Genomic DNA, 20,195 nt, shown 5'->3' on the forward strand with positions numbered 1-20,195 from the left:
CGCATTGATAACGTCTGCTGATTGGTCTGTCTCAGTGATGCGGATTGTGTTCTTCTCTGACCAAAATATTGCGCTCCCTAGTGGAAAATTCTTGGATTGCATTTAATTAAAAAAATTAAATCCTTGTCTTGTATGCATTTTTTCACTTTCAAATTATCCTGCGGGCCTGACTAAACTTCCTTGCGGGCCGGTTCCGTCCTGTAGGCCGTATGTTTGACACCCCTGCTTTAACAATATTTTGTAACTCCCTAACTGCTGACACAATTTAGGGTTAGGGGTGTGAATATGTTTTTCTGTTATTGAATTTATCCAGCTCATTGTCCAAGGTCATTGTCAGTCTAAGTGTCACACTTACGTAATTGCTGTGTAACACAGTGAAAAACTCTGGGTGTGTGATGAACTTGACAGCAGGTGACTGGAGGAGATGGGTGATCTTCTGGGAATTGAAGGCAGGACCTGGAGAAAAATAGCAGATGAGCCCTTTAATATATCCATATGAGCCCTGATAATAAATAGAAAAAGTACTGTTGGGATCCGGGGTTATGTGTCTATGTGCTGATTGAGCAGGTGAATGATTTCAGCTGGCTTCATGAGCTGCCGGCAGCTCATGAAGCCTCGTGTTTGGGTCAGACACACCCTCCCAAGATCATGACAATAACCACTTTTTCTTTTTTGCGCTGCTTCTACTTTTCACTGAGAATCATCATGCTGCTAATGCACCTTATAGCATTATGGTACTGCCTACTAACCTCTGCACTAAACTGTACACAAAGAAACACCTCTGCTGCTACTCTCTCATGTCATTATATCAGTCTGTCTATGAATGCACTCTATACTTCATATGTCAAAGTTCAAGTTTATTGTTTAATGCAACAGTGCACCTTACTGATAATTTGCACTCCTGTTATTTTGTTAATTTCATGTCACCGTGGGATTGTGAGAAACGTTTTCTCAATGCCTCTGTATGTCCAGTATCTGTGAAGAACTTGACAATGAAGCTGACTTTGACTTAATACACAGACCATTACCATGTGTGAAAGGTTTTTTGTGTGCATCAATGAACAGTCATGATATAGATTTCAGAAATTGGTACTTTAGAAGAAAATAGTGCAGCCTAAGGGCGGCGCTGGCCGGTGTCTCCCTGAGCCAGCCTCTGAAGGGCATGGGGCAGTGTCTCCCTGAGCTGCTCCCAAGCCCGGATAAATGCAGAGGGTTGTGTCAGCATCTGGCGTGAACCTTTTGCCAAAACAAAACATGCAAATCAACCATAATAACCAGATCATACTGGATCGGTCGAGGCCTGGATTAATAATGACCGCTAGTGTTACCAATGACCCACAGGGAACCAAAGGAAACTGGTCTACTGCAGGTCAAAGAAGGAGAGGAGGAAGGTGTGTTCGAAAGAAAAGAGAGAAGAGGGAAGGCAAGAGTCTGGGACTGAGAGGAGGGATTTTGAATATTGGGATGATGACAAGAAAAGGTAGAGTAGGTCAACATGATGCAGAGAAGGAAAGTGGACATACTGTGTGTCCAGGAGACCAGGTGGAAAGGTAGTAAGGCTAGAAGCTAAGGAGCAGGCTTTAAGTTGCACTAGCATGGTGCTGACAAGAAGAGAAATGGGGTATGAGTCATTTTGAAGGAGTGTGCTAGGAACGTTCAGGAGGTGAAAAGAATGTCAGACAGACTTATGAGTCTTAAACAAGAAGTTGAAAGTGTGTTACCAATATTGTTAGTGGCTATGCCCTGCAGGTGGGATGTGAATTTGAGGTGAAGTAGAAGTTCAGGAATAAGTTGGATAAAGTGATGCAGAATATCCCCAGAGATGAGAGAGTGGTAATTGGTGCAGACTTCAATGGTCATGTTAGTGAAGGCCATAGAGGGGATAAAGAAGTGATAGGCAGATTTGGTATACAGGATAGGAATGCAGAGGGACAGATGGTGGTAGATTTTGCAAAAGGATGGATATGGCTGTAGTGAACATCTTTTTTCCAGAAAAAACAGCTACATAGGGTAACTTATAAGAGCAGAGGTAGGAGCATGCAGGTAGACTACATCTTGTATAGACGAGGTAACCTGAAAGAGATCAGTGACTGCAAAGTAGTTGTAGGTGAGAGCGTAGTCAGACAGCATAGGATGGTGGTTTGTAGGATGACTCTGGTAATAAGGAAGATTAAGAGGACAAAGCCAGAGCAGACGACAAAGTGGTGGAAGCTGAAAAGGGAGGAGCGTTGTATGGTTTTTCAGGGAGGAGTTGAGAAAGACACTGGGTGGTCACAGAGAGTTTCCAGATGATTGGACAACTACAGCTAGCGTCATCAGGGAGACAGGTAGGAGAGCACTTGGTGTGTCATCTGGAAGGAAAGTAGATAAGGAGACTTAGTGGTGGAATGAGGAAGTGGGGCACTGAGAGGACTGAAGAGAACAGACTGGAGTACAGGGAGATACAACGTAAGGTAAAGATAGAGGTAGCAAAGACAAAACAAAGGGCGGGAGAGAATGATCTATGTGGGTCGGGGAAACAAAGAGATAAAGATGGAAAGGATGTACAACAGGTCCGGGTGATTAAGGATAGAAAGGGAAATGTATTGATAGATGCTAGGAGAGTGGTCGGAAAATGGAAAGAGTACTGTATTTTCAGCACTAGAAGGCGTACCTAAAAGCCCTTAATCTTCTCAAAAACCGACAGTGCGCTGCGCCTTATATATTGATCAATATTGAGCTGCAAGAGGTCTCGAAACTACGGGAAGCAGCCGCCGACTCCATTTTCTCCTGGGATAAATGACTGTGCGAATTGTGCATTTTCATTTCCATTTGTGGGTGTATGTGTGTGTGCGCGTCAACGAAGTAGCAGTGGTAAAAATGGTAAAGGGGAATTCCAGTCCCACACCACTTGTGAGTGTATAAAGTCCCCAAAATGGCATCTTTCAAGAGACACACTTACAACACAGAGTTTAAACTCAAGGCAATCAGTCATGCAGTAGAACATGGGAATAGAGCAGCAGCGAGAGAATTCAACACTAACGAATCAATGGTACGGAAGTGGAGGAAGCAACAAGATGACCTGCGCCAAGTAAGGAAGATTAAACAGAGTTTCCGAGGGAACAAAGTGAGATGGCTACAGTTAAAGGACAAACTTGAACAGTGGGTTGTTGAACAGAGAGCAGCAAGTAGAAGCGTCACCACGGTCACTATTCGAATGAAGGCAACAGTGCTAGCATGCAAACTTCACATCCATGAATTTAGAGGCGGTCCTTCTTGGTGCTTTCGTTTTAATGCTTTGAAACTGTGACAAATGGAGCTGAAAAAACATTCAACATTTTCAACAAAGGCCGCACAAATACCGGTAAGAGCTACTAGTACGTATGGTACCTTATTGTGAATGCACTAACTTGTTTTGGGAGTGAACAGAGTTGTCAGAACGATGGTTTGTATTCTATTAATAAAGTTTGACCGACTTATCTGACTGTTTTGTTGACCTTCCCTATAGCGCAGCTCCATTTAGTGGAGATATGAAGGTAGTTGGTGTGAGAGAGGAGGATAGAGAGAATTGGGCTAGATCAGGCCTGGCCAACCTGTGGCTTTCTAGCCAGATGCAGCTGTTACGTTCATGTCGATTTTTGTGTTTGTGTGTGTTTTTTTTTTTTTTGCTGTGCCAGAGAACACTGGAGTGGCATGCGATTGCACCAGTAAAAACCACACAAACACAAAAGTCAACATGAGCTTAAGAGCCACATGCGGCTCGGAAGCCACAGGTTGGCCAGGCCTGGGCTAGAAGGAGAAAGTTGATTTGCTGTTGCAACCCCTGAAGGGAAAAGCCGAAAGGAGGAGACAAAGAAGGTTCTTTAGCTGAAACTATATATATTTATTTAAAATACTTAAATATTTCATTAATGCAATATGGTTATCACAACTAATCAGTCTGTCTTTCTGTGTATCTATTGGTCTTAAGGGGTAAGAGTGAGAAAATTACCATTTTGGGCAGAATCTGAATCTGTCTCTGTGCTGCTGCTCCATTCCAGCCTCTGATTGCCCTCCTCCTCGGTTGCCATGGTTCTCTGGATGCTCTGGTACCTGCAGAAATAATAAATCATTATTTTTACAGTTTTATTTTTAAAGGGAGTAGAAAATGCAATTGCTGGAGTTCTGTGTCCAAGCAGCAGATAACAGTCTTACTCCAGCCTACAGTCAGCTGCAGCAGCAGCAGGGGCATGATGCATTCATTAACGACTGTCCTATTTACTCTGTATATATATAAATGTTCAGTTTTAATCAACATTATCATGGTCACAAATAGAATCTGTAACACCTTACAAGAGATTACATCAATGTTACTATAATATATTTTCCTTAAATCTGATCAAGAAAAAATCTTTGCAACATCAAAAAAACATCTTAATAATCAATATATGTAAAATTGAAGTCTAACATTTCAAAATGTGCATGTATTGAACTTCTCATACATCACAGAGGATTCTGACTTCAAATGAAGTGTCTCTCTTTAGCCAATGTTCAGGACATTAAGGGCTTAAATTTTAACCTACATATGACCTAACCAACAGATTAATCTTTCTTGTTAGGAATTTCTATGTGACTTAAAGTCACGGCTCATACTTCATCTCTCTTTTCCAACTAATTGTGTCATGATCTCCTCTCGGCAGCTGAGAGGAGGACATGGCTGGGTCCAATTAAGAATTGGCGCCAGCTGCAGCAGCGGCACGCTCTGCCTGGTGCCGGGGGATTGTGGATCACCACGACCGGACCTAGCCGTGGTGCCTGGACCTCCCCTTTGCCCAACAACCCTGACCTTGTGAGACCCCCTGGTGGACCACCGGACCCCGACCCTGTGAGAACCCCATTACGACCAGACCTAGCCGGCCGGTGTGACATCGGACCCCGACCCTGCTATGACCCCGCATCCCATGGTTAAAAATAAAACATCCAAACATATTCTAGCCCTGGTGTGGTTCCCTGCTCGAGTCCGCCTCCCGACCCGTGACAGAATTCCCTGGCCACCATGGACTTTGGGAACCACACCCACCCAGGCCGGCTCCGTGGGGCGCCAGGAGGTGCCCATTGAGGTGGGGGAACTGACAGGGTCTGACACGGCTGGATCAAATTGGCAATCTGTGCCAGCTGCCGCTAATTACCCGGCCCCATAAAGAGCAGCGGCATGCGCTGCTCAGGGCTGGGGAATTCGCGAGGGATCGAGAAGGTTCGTAGGAAGGATCGACTGGAGGTCCCAGGGCTGAAGGATTGTGGGGCCCTGCCTGGGGCCCTTTCCTGTAACTCTGCCTTGGATCCTTCCGGAGACCCTTCCTGAGATCCTGCCCTGATCCTTCCTGCAACCCTGCCTGGGGCCCTTCATGCAACCCTGCCTGCGACACCCTGGCTCTGCGACACCCTGCCTGCCTGAGACACCCTGAATACCTTCACTAAAGAGCCACATCGCCCCAGCGGCTCCTAGTGCCGCTTCCAGTTAGACCTGGCGGCTCCTAGTGCCGCTTCCAGTTAGACCTGGCGGCTCCCAGTACCGCATCCTGTTCCTGGGTGTAGGCCGGCTCCATGGGGCGCCGGGAGGAGCCCGTTGAGGGTGAGGTACTGTCACGATCTCCTCTCGGCAGCTGAGAGGAGACACGGCTAGGTCCAATTAAGAATCGGCGCCAGCTGCAGCAGCGGCCAGTAATCAAGATCTCTATAAAGGGCAGTGGCACGCTCTGTCTGGTGCTGGGGGATTGTGGATCCCCACGACCCCGTCACGACTGGACCTAGCTTTGGTGACTGGACTTCCCCTTTGCCCAACAACCCTGACCTTGTGAGACCCCCTGGTGGAGCACCGGACCCCGACCCTGCAAGAACCCCGTTACGACCAGACCCAGCCGGCCGGTGTGACATCGGACCTCGACCCTGCAAAGACCCCACATCCCATGGTTAAAAATAAAACATCCGAACATATTCTAGCCCTGGTGTGGTTCCCTGCTCGAGTCCGCCTCCCGACCCGTGACAAATTGTCAATTTCTGACATGTTGTGATGTTATGTCCCTGTTCAGATTAAACTTGTAGACATGGAATCAAATGTAAGTTGAATGATGATGGTGATTATGGGTGTTTTATCATTTGCCTACTCCTCCTTGAGTTGCCACCTTATCATGGTGAAGGTGTTTGTGCAGCCCATTGATCCTAGGAGCAATGTTGTTGGGGGCTTTATGCCCCTGGAAGGGTCATCCAAGGCAAACAGGGACCAGACAAAGCACAGTTCAGAAGACCCTCATGAAGGGTAATGTAATTGGACCCAGTTTTGCCCTGCGCGGATGCTTCCTTCCGGCGCTGCCTCGGGCGGCTGCCTGCCAGAGTTTCTCCTCACCTAGTGTCTCTTTTGGAAATTTTCTACTTTTCTTTTTAATTTTATTTAAGACACTTGATAGTTTCACTGAGACACTTTATAGTTTATAGTTTATTTTTATTTCTAATTCTGCCTTTTTCTTTTATTATTTATTAATATTATATTTTCTGTAACTCTGGCACAACAATTTCCTTCGGGATTAATAAAGTTGTTCTTATCTTATGCGGGTCACCGGGCCCCCCAAGAGCCAGACCCAAGGGCGGGGCTCAATGGTGAGTGCCTGGTGGCTGGGCCTGCACCCATGGGGGTCAGCCAGGCACAGCCCGAAGGGATGACATGGATCTCTCTTCCCCTGGGCTCACCACCCATAGGAATAATAGTTTAATAATAATATTTTGTCCTTAATTAATCCCCTAGGGGAAATTTGCTCTCTTCAATTAACCCATTATGGATGAACCATGAGCAGCAGGCTGTCGTCAACCAGCGCCTAGGGGAGAAGTTAGGGGCTCAGCGTCTTGCTCAAAAACACTTTGACACACTACAAGGAGCCAGGAATCAAACCGGGAATGTTTAGTTCCAAAGACAATTGCACCACCTCTGGCGCCATGTTGCCCCCATGATATTGTTAAATAATTTATGGAAGGGCCAAGGGGGTTGGGTGCAGTGTGAGCTGGGCGGAGGAAAGAGCGGGACACTTTGGTGGTCCGCCCACCAGAAGCTGGCTCAAACACATGTAATGTCACCTTTCTGGTTGTGAAGGAGCCCAAGCTGGCGTGCGAGGTCGAGAGATTCCGACTAGATATGGTCAAACTCACCTTGACGCACAACGTAATGCAGCCTCAGGGCGACACGGCCGGTGTCTCCCTGAGCCAGCCTCGGTGGCGCATGGGTCATTGTCTCCCTGAACCGGTCCCAAGCCCAGATAAATGCAAAGGTTTGCGTCAAGAAAGGCAAATCAAATCTAATAACCAGATCATATCAGATCAGTTGTGGACCGGGTTAACAACAACCACCATTGGTACAGATGACCTACAGGGAACCGATGGGCTATTGTAGGTGAAAGAAGGAGAGGAGGAAGGTGTGTTTGGAAGCAAAGAAAGAAGAGGAAAGGCAAGAGTCTGGGACTGAGAGGAGGGATTTTGAATATTGGGATGATGACAAGAAAAAGGTAGAGAGATGGTCAACATGATGCGTCAACAGAGAAGGAAAGTGGACATACTGTGTGTCCAGGAGACCAGGTGGAAAGGTAGTAAGGCTAGAAGCTAAGGAGCAGGCTTTAAGTTGCACTAGCATGGTGCTGACAAGAAGAGAAATTGAGTATGAGTCATCTTGAAGGAGGAGTTTGCTAGGAACGTTCAGGAGGTGAAAAGAATGTCAGACAGACTTATGAGTCTGAACGGGAAGTTGAAGGTGTGTTACCAATATAGTTAGTGGCTATTCCCACGCAGGTGGGATGTGAATTTGAGGAGAAGTAGAAGTTCTGGAAAAAGTTGGGTAAAGTGATGCAGAATATCCCCAGAGATGAGAGAGTGGTAATTGGTGCAGACTTCAATGGTCATGTTGGTGAAGGCCATAGAGGGGATAAAGAAGTGATAGGCAGATTTGGTATACAGGATAGAAATGCAGAGGGACAGATGGTGGTAGATTTTGCAAAAGGATGGATATGGCTGTAGTGAACATCTTTTTTCAAGAAAAAACAGGTACATAGGGTAACTTATAAGAGCAGAGGTAGGAGCATGCAGGTAGACTACATCTTGTATAGACGAGGTAACCTGAAAGAGATCAGTGACTGCAAAGTAGTTGTAGGTAAGAGCGTAGTCAGACAGCATAGGATGGTGGTTTGTAGGATGACTGGTAATAAGGAAGATTAAGAGGACAAAGGCAGAGCAGACGACAAAGTGGTGGAAGCTGAAAAGGGAGGAGCGTTGTATGGTTTTTCAGGGAGGAGTTGAGAAAGGCACTGGGTGGTCACAGAGAGTTTCCAGATGATTGGACAACTACAGCTAGTGTTATCAGGGAGACAGGTAGGAGAGCACGTGGTGTGTCATCTGGAAGGAAAGTAGATAAGGAGACTTAGTGGTAGAATGAGGAAGTGGGGCACTGAGAGGACTGAAGAGAACAGACTGGAGTACAGGGAGATACAACGTAAGGTAAAGATAGAGGTAGCAAAGACAAAACAAAGCGCGGGAGGGAATGGATAGGAATGCAGAGAGACAGATGGTGGTAGATTTTGCAAAAGGATGGAAATGGCTGTAGTGAACACTTTTTTTCCAGAAAAAACAGGTACATAGGGTAACTTATAAGAGCAGAGGTAGGAGCACGCAGGTAGACTACATCTTGTATAGACGAGGTAACCTGAAAGAGATCAGTGACTGCAAAGTACAGTATTTTCAGAACCATAAGGCGGACCGTACTAAAAGGCACAGTGTCAATTATATGTGCCACTATTGTATTTCACACACATAAGGCACACCAAATTATAGGGTGCGGGTTTTATATACAATCCACGCCTACACTTCCCCCTTTAATGTTCTCATGGTGTCCTCTACTACAACTCCCTTACAACAACACACACACAAGCATAAAAGTGTGCGTATTTTAAAAATAGAGCGGGAGCAAAACTGAGTTTGGAATTCACATTTTTGTCACCCATCGAGGTCCTCGTCCTCTGTTTCTGATTTGAACAGCTGCGCTAAATCTCCATCAAACATGCCAGGTTTACTTTCCTCACTGTCAGAGTCTCTTTCCGTGCCGTGCGGCTCCTCGGAAACGATGCTGGCTTTTGCAAAAGCTCAACAACAGTGCCAGCAGACATGTTAGCCCAAGCGTCTACAATCCATTTGCAAATTGTGGCGTAACTCGCCTGGCGCTGCCTTCCACTCTTAGTGAAACTGTGGTCTCCAGGAAGACTTTTTCGTACCCCATTTTGCAGATCACTAACGTGCTGGTCCCCTTCTTCTCCACAGTGTGACTGACCGGGATGTCGAAAGTGAGCGGCACCTCGTCCATGTTAGTGATGTGGCTGGGCTGGATGTGTTTGTTGGCGATGTTTTCAGGGTTGTTAAAACAACGTTGTTCTGCATAACGCACACACCAGTTTTTTAATAGACAATCAACCCCCACACTTCCCCCTTTAACGTTCTTATGGTGTTCTCTACTACGTCCACCTCACAACAACAACACACACAGGGCGCACTGCACTATAGGGCGCGCCGCACATTTTGAAGAAAATCTAAGACTTTTATGTTCACCTTTAAGTCTTGAAAATACGGTAGTTGTAGGTGAGAGAGTAGCCAGACAGCATAGGATGGTGGTTTATAGGATGACTCTGAGGACAAGGAAGATCAAGAGGACAAAGGCAGAGCAGACGACAAAATGGTGGAAGCTGAAAAGGGAGGAGTGTTGTATGGCTTTCAGGGAGGAGTTGAGAAAGGCTCTGGGTGGTCAGGGAGAGCTTCCAGATGATTGGACACCTACAGCCAATGTTATCAGGGAGACAGGTAGGAGATTATTTGGTGCATAATCTAAACAGAAAGTAGATAAGGAGACTTGGTGGTGGAATGAGGAAGTGCAGGAGTACATACAGAGAAAGTAGTTCGCTGATGAATGTGGTAAATGAAAAAGAGGCAAGGGTAGAAGTGGTGAAAGAGTAGTGGAAACTAGACTGAGAGCAGGAGTCAGCATTTGTAAACAGCAGTATGGCTTCATGCCTAGAAAGAGTACTACAAATGCAGTATTTGCTTTGAGAATGCGAATAGAGAAGTACAGAGAAGGCCAGAGGGAGCTGCATTGTGTTTTTGTAGACCTAGAAAAAGCATCTGACAGGATACCAAGTGAGGAACTCTGGGATTGTATGAGGAAATCTGGGGTTGCAGAGAAGTATGTCAGACTGTTTTAGGACATGTATGCTAGCTGTGAGACAGTGGTGCGGTGTGCTGTAGGGGTAACAGAGATGTTCAAAGTGGAGGTGGGACTCCATCAGGGATCAGCTCTGAGCCCCTTCTTGTCTGCAGTGGTGATGGATAGGCTGACAGATGAGGTTGGACAGGAATCTCCATGGAGCATGATGTTTGGAGATGATATTGTGATCTGTGGTGAGAGCAGAGAACAGGTTGCGGAAAATCTAGAGAGGCGGAGGTATGTGCTGGAGAGGAGAGGAATGAACGTTTGTCGCAGCAAGACAGGGAGGCTACAGGGAGATGAAGAGATGAAGATGCTAAGGTTCTCTTTGGGAGTGATCAGGATGGATAGGATCAGGAATAAGTCTATCAGAGGAACAGCACATGTTAGATGTTTTAGAGAGAAGGTCAGAGAAGCCAGACTGAGATGGTTTGGTCATGTAGAGAGGAGGGATAGTGAATATAGGGTTACATGGAGAAGGTTGATTCTCTGTGGCGACCGCTCAAGGAAAAAGCCGAAAGGAGAAGAAGACTTTGAAGCACAGTGTGGGGTCTGGAACCAGGCCTCTTGAGAGGGGCTGGACTATTTTTTACTCTGAAGTTGTCCCCAGTATGAGGCCTGCATGTTGGGGTTCAACCCAGTGGATGGTAGCCTCCCTCTGCCTTAAGGTGGGGGGATGGCTTCTAACTTGTTTGTGGCTATGCACCCAACAGCACCCTTCTTGGGGTCCTTAGAGGGGCTGCGAGGGAGTACTCCAACTGGCGTCTCCCTCATTCTACTGGGAGACTTCAATGCTCACCTGGGCAACGAAAGTGGGACTTGGAAGGGCGTGATTGGGAGGAACATTCCCCCAGATCTGAACCCGAGCACAGTTCTTTAATCGACCTTGTGGTAGTGTCATCAGATTTGCAGCTGCATGTCCTGGACACTTAGGGCACGAGAGGGGCAGGGCAGTGGAAGGTCCACTGGTCACCACCTTTTGGTGAGCTGGCTCCGATGGTGGGGGAGGTCTGTCAGACCTGGCAGACCCAAACGTGATGTGGGGGTCTGCTGGGAACGTCTGGCAGGGTCCCCTGTCAGCAGGAGTTTCAACTCCCACATCTGGCAGAACTACAACCACGTCCCGAGGGAGGAGAGGGAAACTGAGTCCTAACAGGCCATGTTCCATGCTTCCATTGTCAAAGCGGCAGACCAGAGCTGTGGGTGTAAGGTGTTGAACCCACTGTGGACCTCAGGGTGCAATGGGAGGAGTTCGGGGTGATCGTGGAGAGCAACTTTTGGTGAGCTTAAATGAGATTCTGGACCACCATCTGGCGGCTCAAGAGGGGGAAGCACCTCAACTCAACGTTATAGATCGTTATAGACGGAATACTTCCCAGACTTACTCAATCCCGTCGAAACCCCCTCCAATGAGGAAGCAGAGCCTGGGGAGTCTGGAGGGGACGCGCCTATTTCTGGGGCTGAAGTTGCTGAGGCAGTCAAAAAGCTGTTCAGTGGCAGGGCCCCAGCGGTGGATGACGTCTGCCCTGGATTCCACAACGCTCTGGATGTTGTAGGGCTGTCCTGGCTGACACGCCTCTTCAGCATTGTGTGGACATTGGGGACAGTGCTGCTGGACTGGCAGACAGGGCCGGTGAGCCCTCTTTTTAAAAAGGGGGATCAGAGGGTGTGTTCCAGCAACAGGGGATCACAATCCTCAGCCTCCCTGGTAAGGTCTATTCAGTGGTGCTGGAGAGAAGGGTTCACTGGATCCAGGAGGAGCAGCGTGGTTTTTGTCCTGGTCATGCAATAGTGGACCAGCTCTATATCCTCAGCAGGGTCCTCGAGGGGGCATGGGAGTTTGCCAAACCCGTTATATGGGCTGTTTGGTCACCATATGACTGGTGTCAGAGCTTGGTCTGCATTGCCAGTTGTTTGTCAAACTTGTTCCCGGTGAGAGTTGGACTCCGCCAGGGCTGGAATGAATGAATAGGTACATCCAGGACGTTGAGAGGATCTGGTTTAGTGGCCACAGGATCAAGTCTCTGCTTTTGCAGATTGGCTTCATCACTCCATAATCTCCAGCTCTCACTTGAGTAGTTTGCAGCGGAATGTGAAGTGGCCGGGATGGGGATCAGCACCTCCAAATTGTTTCACACCGAACAGTAAAGTTCCAGAGCTACATCAAATAGTTTCACAACAGCATCTATGTTGTGTGTGTGCATAACTGTACAGTGATCACTCGCTATAACGCGGTTTACTTTTCATGGTTTCGCTACTTCACGGATTTGCATTGTGCATTGTGTTCTGCATTCTGATTAGCTAAAAAGTCACTTCGCTTCTTCGCTACCTGTGCGTCAATAACGTTGCAGTTTAATATGTACACGTATGTAAAACAGCGTGCCAAATTTACATTACGTACGTGCAAATTCTCTTGCAATTTCGAGTTTCTCTAAAACCCATAATGTTGACAAAACGCTCTGGACCGATAGCAGCGGAAGATGCTATCTATCACAGATAAAGTTAAACTTCTGGGCATGCTAAGGGAAGGTAAAAGCTATGCGGCTGGGAGGTCGGCATTACGGAATTAATGAATCTTCCGTTCGTTCCATAAAGAAGGAAGAAAAAAACATAAGGACGACAGCAGCAATGTATAATAGAGTATTTAATTGTATAATAATTGTAAAAAAAATAAAGGTTTCTACTTCACGGATTTTGCCTATCACGGGTTCTTTTTGGAACGTAACCCCCGTGAAAAACAAGGGTATACTGCATTTTCATGAATAGGCAAATAAAACATTGGGTTGGTAAATTAACACGGATACCTTGAGAATTATGTATGTGTTAGTAAATGTGACTACTGTATTATCCCATGTTTTTTTAATGTAACTTTAGTGTAAAGCTCTTTGAAGAATATCAAAGGCTTTGACTTAATTGTATATCACTGTGTTGGTGTTTCTAATTGAGTTATTGTATGCAATAATTCTGTTCTCAATGTTTTTTTTTACATTATCATGGTAATTGCCATCAAACTGGTTAGCAGGCTGTGTTTGCTTGACACAAAAGAAGCCTTGAGCTCATATACTCAGAACCAGTGGTCAAGGTTTAAGATCCAAATTGTTTGCTTTCTTTTCAGCTATATCAACCTGCCTAAAATGTATTCTTTGGAAAATGTTTGAGCCAAATGTTCATAGCAGCAAAATTATATCCTCTGACACCTGTTTGTTTTCCCTCAGCAGTGTGATTGGCAAAGTGCAGGCAGGATTATTTCCAGCTCAGTTTTGCTTTAGGTCATTCAAAAGTAAAATTGCAGGAACAATGTAATTGAAAAATGTAGCTCACTGTATTTGTAGTAAAGGTGTTTTTGTTCATATTAACAGTTTACAGTTAACACTACTAGAGAGATAAAACATTTCCGGTGTGAGATCCAACAATGTTTCTCAGGGATGGATCATATTCACTGTATGCTGAGAGAAAACAAAAGAAAATAGTTTCAACTATTGTTACAAATGAGGTAAAAAAATAGTTTTTGATACCTTCTCTGATTCCACATCTTACCTCCTGTTGAGTTGCTCCATTTGCTGCGTGGATCCTGATCGGGGTATGCCATGGTTGCACTTGGTGCCTTGACTAGGTTTCTGCCATGTCGTAGTACGATTGATGTGGTCCACATAGAAAATTCTCCCGTGGCTGTCAATACGAGCTTCCCAGTCTAAAGAAGCCAAAAGGGACGGAAACGAGGTTTGTTCTCTTCGAAATTCTTAAAGTTGTAAGACAAATGTCAACTCTTAACATTCTTCCAAAGAACAAATTCTGCTGAACAAATTCAAAGATGTTCAGAAATTTATTAGACCAGAATAGTTCTCACCATATAAGCTATAAGTACATCAAACAGGTACAATGAAAGAATAATGAAAATTGCTTCTATAATCCTGCCCACAGACAGTATAATTTAGGAAATTTATATGACCTTCTAGTTCGAGGAAATTTACAGATATTTTAAATCATTAAAAGTTATGTTGTTTTTCCACGCAAATTCAGTTTACATTTTATGTGCCCAATCATTGCATTGGACAAGCCAAAGAAACTTATACCTGGGTGATGATTTGTAATGTTAATTGTTTAATATAATTTATTTACCTAAACTTACATGAAGTACTCTTCTAAAAGAGAAGAGCAGCTCTCCAAAGATGTCTTTTCTCTTCAATGGTTCAATACCACCAAATGGAACCAAAAACCAAACCTACCCATTTACATGGTGCAAAATGTGGCACAAAATGGTCACAAGTTATAAATCTGCCAATTGCAATTGGTTTCCAAGTGACCTCTCTGGGTTTTGGATCACAGCAGAGAACCGGTAGTATTGACACAAAGATAGAGCAAACTAATGGAAACAGCGCTGCACAACAGGCAGAGGTAAACCTCACAAAACGTTGAAGATTTACTCTCATAAATATTTTGTTATGTATTGGAGAGACACACAATATCAATATGACAGTTAAATCTTATAATGTTTTTTCAACCATCAACTGAAAACCAGGTTGCCCGCTACACAAATGGTGCTGATGCAAAGATGTCCTCGCTGTCAAAGTGGTCGGTGTTTTGAACAAACTACCTACTAAGTGCAGAAAGTGGAAAGTGGATACTGAGCCAGTTTCTTTATGATAAAATGACTCCAGGGACAGTTCTAAATGCTTCTTTTTTATGGAAATTGAGTAGGCATCCCTATGAACAAAGGACTGGACAAATGCTATACTATATGTACTATATACTATATAGTATCAAACGATTTATATAATAAATTCCAACAATTTACATAATAAAAATCTATTGATTTGAATGATATGACTGAAATTGAATGATCAGACATCAGATAAAACATGAAAGCTATATTTATGTATATGAAACTTTTCATTTTTGTAACAAGGCCTACAACATCCTGGTCACTCCCAAAGAGAACCTCAACATCTTCATTTCTGCAACCTCTAGTTCTGCCTGCTGTCTTTTGGTCATTGTAACAGTTTCTAGTCCATACATCATCGCTGGTCTCACAACTGTCTTGTACACCTTTCCTTTTATTCTGGCTGATAGTCTTCTATCACATAGTAACCCTGACACTTTTCTCCACCCATTCCAACCTGCTTGGACCTGTCTCTTCTCCTCTTTTCCACACTCTCCGTTGCTCTGGACTGTTGACCCTAAGTACCTGAAATCCTCCAGCTTCTTGATCTAACTACATAACTTATGTAAATATATATATATGAATTTAATAATGTTTAATTTCAAGTATTGAAACACAATTTGTGGCATAACACAAAAATGAAAATACTGAACATTTAATCCACAAGAAAATATCAGGAAATGAAAGATGGAGGCTGAGTAGGCAAAATGCAAGGCAATGATAATAAATGAATGCCAATATTGTAAATTTGCTTTAACCTTTCGTTTGAAGCGGCAGGAGCTGGATGTCACTCAACACATCGATTGTTAAATGAAGTTGGGAGATGAGATGCTACATTACTGCCCCCAGTTTTCCCAGACACTGACAAACAACAGATGGAGATATTTCTGGGAACCACAGAGGGCAAGCTCTGTGACACTGTATTGATAAAAGCATAAAAAAGTGGGCATGCATTTAATGGCCAATGTCCTGTCCACATGCCGTATATGAAATTTTCTGTGGTAAGGCTGCTTCTTGGATTCTCTCCAGTCACCATGGACAAGGAGCCCATCAGACGCGCAACACAATAGTACATCAACGTGAATTTGCCTTAGGGGGACCACAAGTTTCCCAAAATCCCAAAGTGGCAAGTAAACTTTTATATCAGTGGACCATGACTGCAAGAGATACCTTGACAAGATCCAGGTCAACCAACTTAATGAACTATAGTAAGTGGACTTTGTTGTGTTGTTGGCCTCGCTGACTTATTACTGCACTTGAAAGCGATAGGAATGGGTTTGTTAATTGCATATTTATCAGTCTCTTCAGATGGAAGCTGAGGTACCTGCTACCGTGCCAAGCTATTGCGTCTTTAAACCACTTTTAACCGCTTTGCTTAGACTAATAAAATATACTGACCACTACATAATACTTAACAGTATATGGGTGTGTGTCACATTTTTGGAAATGAATTTTGAACTTCCATCACTTTCATTCAGATAACATCATAACATGACCTGCTTGGCTTCCTCTCAGAATAATCTGCGACATGGGGGAGAAAGCAGACACTCACGTGAAGCCAAGTAAAGCTTTAATGTCATTAATATGAAAAAAAAAACATTCTCAAAGTTGGAATTATTATTAAGACAGAAATTATTCAATAGAACAGCTTTTTGTTAGCTCATTCAAGTAAGGAGGCAATATTAGTAAAGAATCAGCCATTTTGAGTTTGGGCAGCGTGGCAACCATTTTTCCTGATTCACAAAGACCATGAACCAACCCGATCATGCAATACAAAGCAGAAAAGAAGTACATGAGTCAGGCATAACAGGTTTCTATGGAAGGTGATGACAGCAAACACACATGAAGTGGTTTAAAAACATGCATTTGAGAGAAATATGCACAGACTGCAAGCCAGTGTTTTGGTACATGACTCCAGAGTAAGACTTGGAACAGCCGGTTCTTACTTAGAGGTAAGGCTTGGTCAGTAGCAGCAGGAAAATGGTTAAGATCAAGGCTGGGTCGAAGACCTCGAGGGTGACCAGCTGGAGGCGAGGGGTCTGAGCCTACAGGACATCAGAGAGACATTATGGCATGCGTTACTAGTAACCACTGGGCCAACTTTGATAGTCAATTTGGCAATCTCCAGTGCCTTCCAAAACTACTGAAATTGCAACCTGAAGCTAGTGTTTTTAAGTTTGATTGAGATTAAAAATCTCAGTGCAAGCCAAAATGTAGAAGGAGTATATTTGTTTTGATATGACAAGTAAATGATAAATGATAAATGAATAATAGAAGTAAGCACTTCCACCTCACAGAACAAAGGACTCTGGTTAGACTCCCACAGGGTGCCTTTCTGTGCGGAGTTTGCATGTTCTCCCAGTGTGTGTGGGTTTGCTTTGGGCTCTCTGGTTTTCTCCCACACTCCAAAAACATGCAGTGATTGTTTGTATGGTTATTTGTCTCTATCTGTGGCCCTGTGATCGATTGGTGACCACTCCAGGGTGTACCCCGCCTCTCAGCCAATGAAAGCTGAGCTGGTATAGGCTACAGCATCCCTGCAATCATGAGTGCCACATAAGCGGCAATAGATAATGAATGACTGACAATAGAGGAAAATAATCTACTTGATATTTTGACATTTTAAAATCATTCCCCGATAATTGAGTTTTCAGTTTTCTTTTGTTTAACTGCTCTAGTTTTAGTGTTGTGCCACACCAACTGAAGATCAAATGTTTTGAACACAAGACCAATAATTCTGCATTTATCTGCATGAGTCGGCCCAAGAAAATCAAGAGGCAGCTAGACTTTAATTGTGTGCAGATTCTGTCATCATACAAAGGGTATTACAACTATCTGAACCTAATCAACATTAGAAATTAACATTGAAACTACTGTTTTAAATTCAACAATGCCAACAATGATAAGAGAGGAGACAGATGTAAAGCTGGAAGACCCTGGTGAGCCTTTATTTAGAAACAAATTGTAGCTGTCTATACCCACAGTCTCATTTTTCAGTCACGCGGAGGTCTTGACTATCTGAAGGAGTTTAAAATTGAGAAAACTGAGAAATTAACTTTTCTCCCGCAGAAAAAAGTGGCCTATGACTCAAGGTCTCTCATTTTGAATTACTGTTATGTTTTTACTTGAAACTCTGGCACAACAATTTCCTTCGGGATTAATGAAGTTGTTCTCATCTCATCTCACAGAGCTTGCTTGAGCAGAGCATTGTGTGATGAAGGAAAGAGGGAAAAACAATCCTGAGGTCTCTGGGCTTGTGTTGGTGCATGGACACAGCTCTCAATGCAGTTAAGTTGCCTTTGGTTGACATAACAATCTCAATAACAATAATTCTCCTGTTATACTGGCAATTACTGCCTCTCTCCACTTTCAATTCCTAGACAGAAATATTTAAAGCAGAAATATGTAATGCTCCAAGTCACTATCCCATACTCCCACAGGAGTTGCTCCAGGGTCCATTCTCATAAAACAGTCCACTCCAATAGAAAATCACTCTTTCATAAGTTCATCTTCTCAGCGTTGTTGAAAGGATCACTTGTTTCATACTTTTCTGATACCAAGCATCAAAATATGCCGACAAATTAATTTATCGTTTCATCCTGCACTATTGAAACATAGGCTTGACCTGACATTTTCGATGAAGGATGAGTAAGAAAAATGATCCTGGACCAGTAGCCACAGGTGTCATGAGACACAACACGCGATTGTGGTGTAATGGACCTGCAAAAGGATGAAAATAAAAACAAATCTTGTAATGAGAGATAAATGCAAGCTCTGCAACTGTGAGCCCAATGACGCCCCCCCCCCCCAAAAAAAAACAAAAAACAAAAAAAAAACGAAGAAATGAATGTATGTATGTATATGGTTTTGAGATGGCTATTTGGAAGAATGGTGACTTCTGAATAACAACTACTAGTACATTGGATCTTCGGTTATTGAATTGCAATTTTTGTAAGTCGCATTGGACAAAAGCTTCTGCTAAATGACTGTAATGTATTGACTTCCTTTTTCCACCTACCATTATCATGAAGATCCCTTTTTACTTTACTTGTATCTCATCATATTTTCCAAGTGTTTTGGAAACTACAAGTTTCACTGATGTCCCTGCCCGTCCATTACAACCCTTTTGCCGTCACCTTTTCTTGGTGTATATTGTAAGTCGTAAAGAGAAGGTTCTCTCTCACCGATGCTGTTTTGACCCCTCGACCCGGAAATCAGTGGACCGCCAATGTCTTCTCTTCTCTCCCGCCATCTTCCTGGTCTGCTCTCTCCTCCCGCCCCACACGTCTCATGGCCTTCTGGATTGTGGTGGGTTATATCGAATGCACTTTCCTCATCATCATCTTCATCTTGCGAAGAGAACACAATGCTGCCAGACAGTTGGTTGCTGTCCACTGACGAGAGGCGAGTGTGGCTGCAAATGCGTCCCGTCCCCTCGTAACCCGAGTTGCTATAGCAGGAGGTACTGTAGCAAGAGGTGCTGTAGCAAGAGGTGCTGTAGCAGGAGGTGTCACAGAACTCACACTCATTTTCACCTGGGGGCCTGAGGCTGTTCTCTACTGCTCTTCTTCCTCCACCCTCCTCACTCTCCATGCAGGAGAGAGAGACCTGTTTGACTGCTGCATGTCCTCCTCCTTCTTCAACTTCCAGAAGCTGGTTAAGCTCTGAGAGGCGTTCAATGGAGAGGCTGCGTGGAAGAGAGCGACAGCAGCAGGGCCCAGGACATTCTGGCACCTATAAATCAAAACAGAAATAATGCAATACTCAAAAATGTATCGACCTTTGCAAATGACTCTTAAGAATTAATAACACATTATGGGAGAAGAAATTAAATAGGTTATTGAAGCTCTGAAAAGTTTTTTTTTTTTTTGCAATGCAGATGACCTGTTCAGAAAAGAAGCTGAAGGCAAACAATATAGAAATTGGAAATGTTGCAATCAAGTTAAAATTTGACAATTATTTGTTTAGGAGTTTATAATCAATAACTAATATAACTATTTTTGAGTTTATTTAAAATATGTACGTATGTAAGAATGTTTCTCTTACGAGTCATTTTTTATATTCCGACGGGAACCTAAAATTGTTGATTAATTAATTTGACTTTTGTCAAAGTGTCAAGTGTAAAAATCTGGGGTACTGGCTATTAACTTGGCTACAACTTCAATGATTTAAAGCAGATGATTTTTCTATATCATTCCTTGCCATCGGAAAAAAAAATTGAAACAAAACTATCCTAATTTATATAACAGATCTCAGAAATAAGAGCTAGGTATGCTCTCACATTTATTTACGGAG

At 43.9% G+C, this 20,195-nt stretch overlaps 1 protein-coding gene across 5 annotated transcripts in view; it reads right to left on the reverse strand.

Annotated features, from left to right (window-relative positions):
* Positions 1-20,195, reverse strand: part of hecw1a (HECT, C2 and WW domain containing E3 ubiquitin protein ligase 1a) — an 88,025-nt gene that overhangs the window by 33,134 nt on the left and 34,696 nt on the right. For 4 of the 5 annotated variants that reach the window (XM_086160322.1, XM_086160323.1, XM_086160319.1 and 1 more), the window contains 5 exons: positions 19,085-19,634; positions 16,847-16,945; positions 13,778-13,931; positions 3,971-4,071; positions 356-456 (listed from right to left, as the gene is read on the reverse strand). In XM_086160322.1, coding sequence (XP_086016448.1) covers positions 356-456; positions 3,971-4,071; positions 13,778-13,931; positions 16,847-16,945; positions 19,085-19,634 — 1,005 coding nt within the window. The remainder of the gene's footprint in view (positions 1-355; positions 457-3,970; positions 4,072-13,777; positions 13,932-16,846; positions 16,946-19,084; positions 19,635-20,195) is intronic. The other variant, XM_086160321.1, reaches the window with a different exon arrangement.

Source organism: Fistularia commersonii, chromosome 15 (genome assembly GCF_037954325.1).
Source record: "Fistularia commersonii isolate RoL2024-O1a breed Wild chromosome 15, RoL_Fcom_v1.0, whole genome shotgun sequence".
Taxonomy (NCBI): Eukaryota; Metazoa; Chordata; class Actinopteri; order Syngnathiformes; family Fistulariidae; genus Fistularia; species Fistularia commersonii.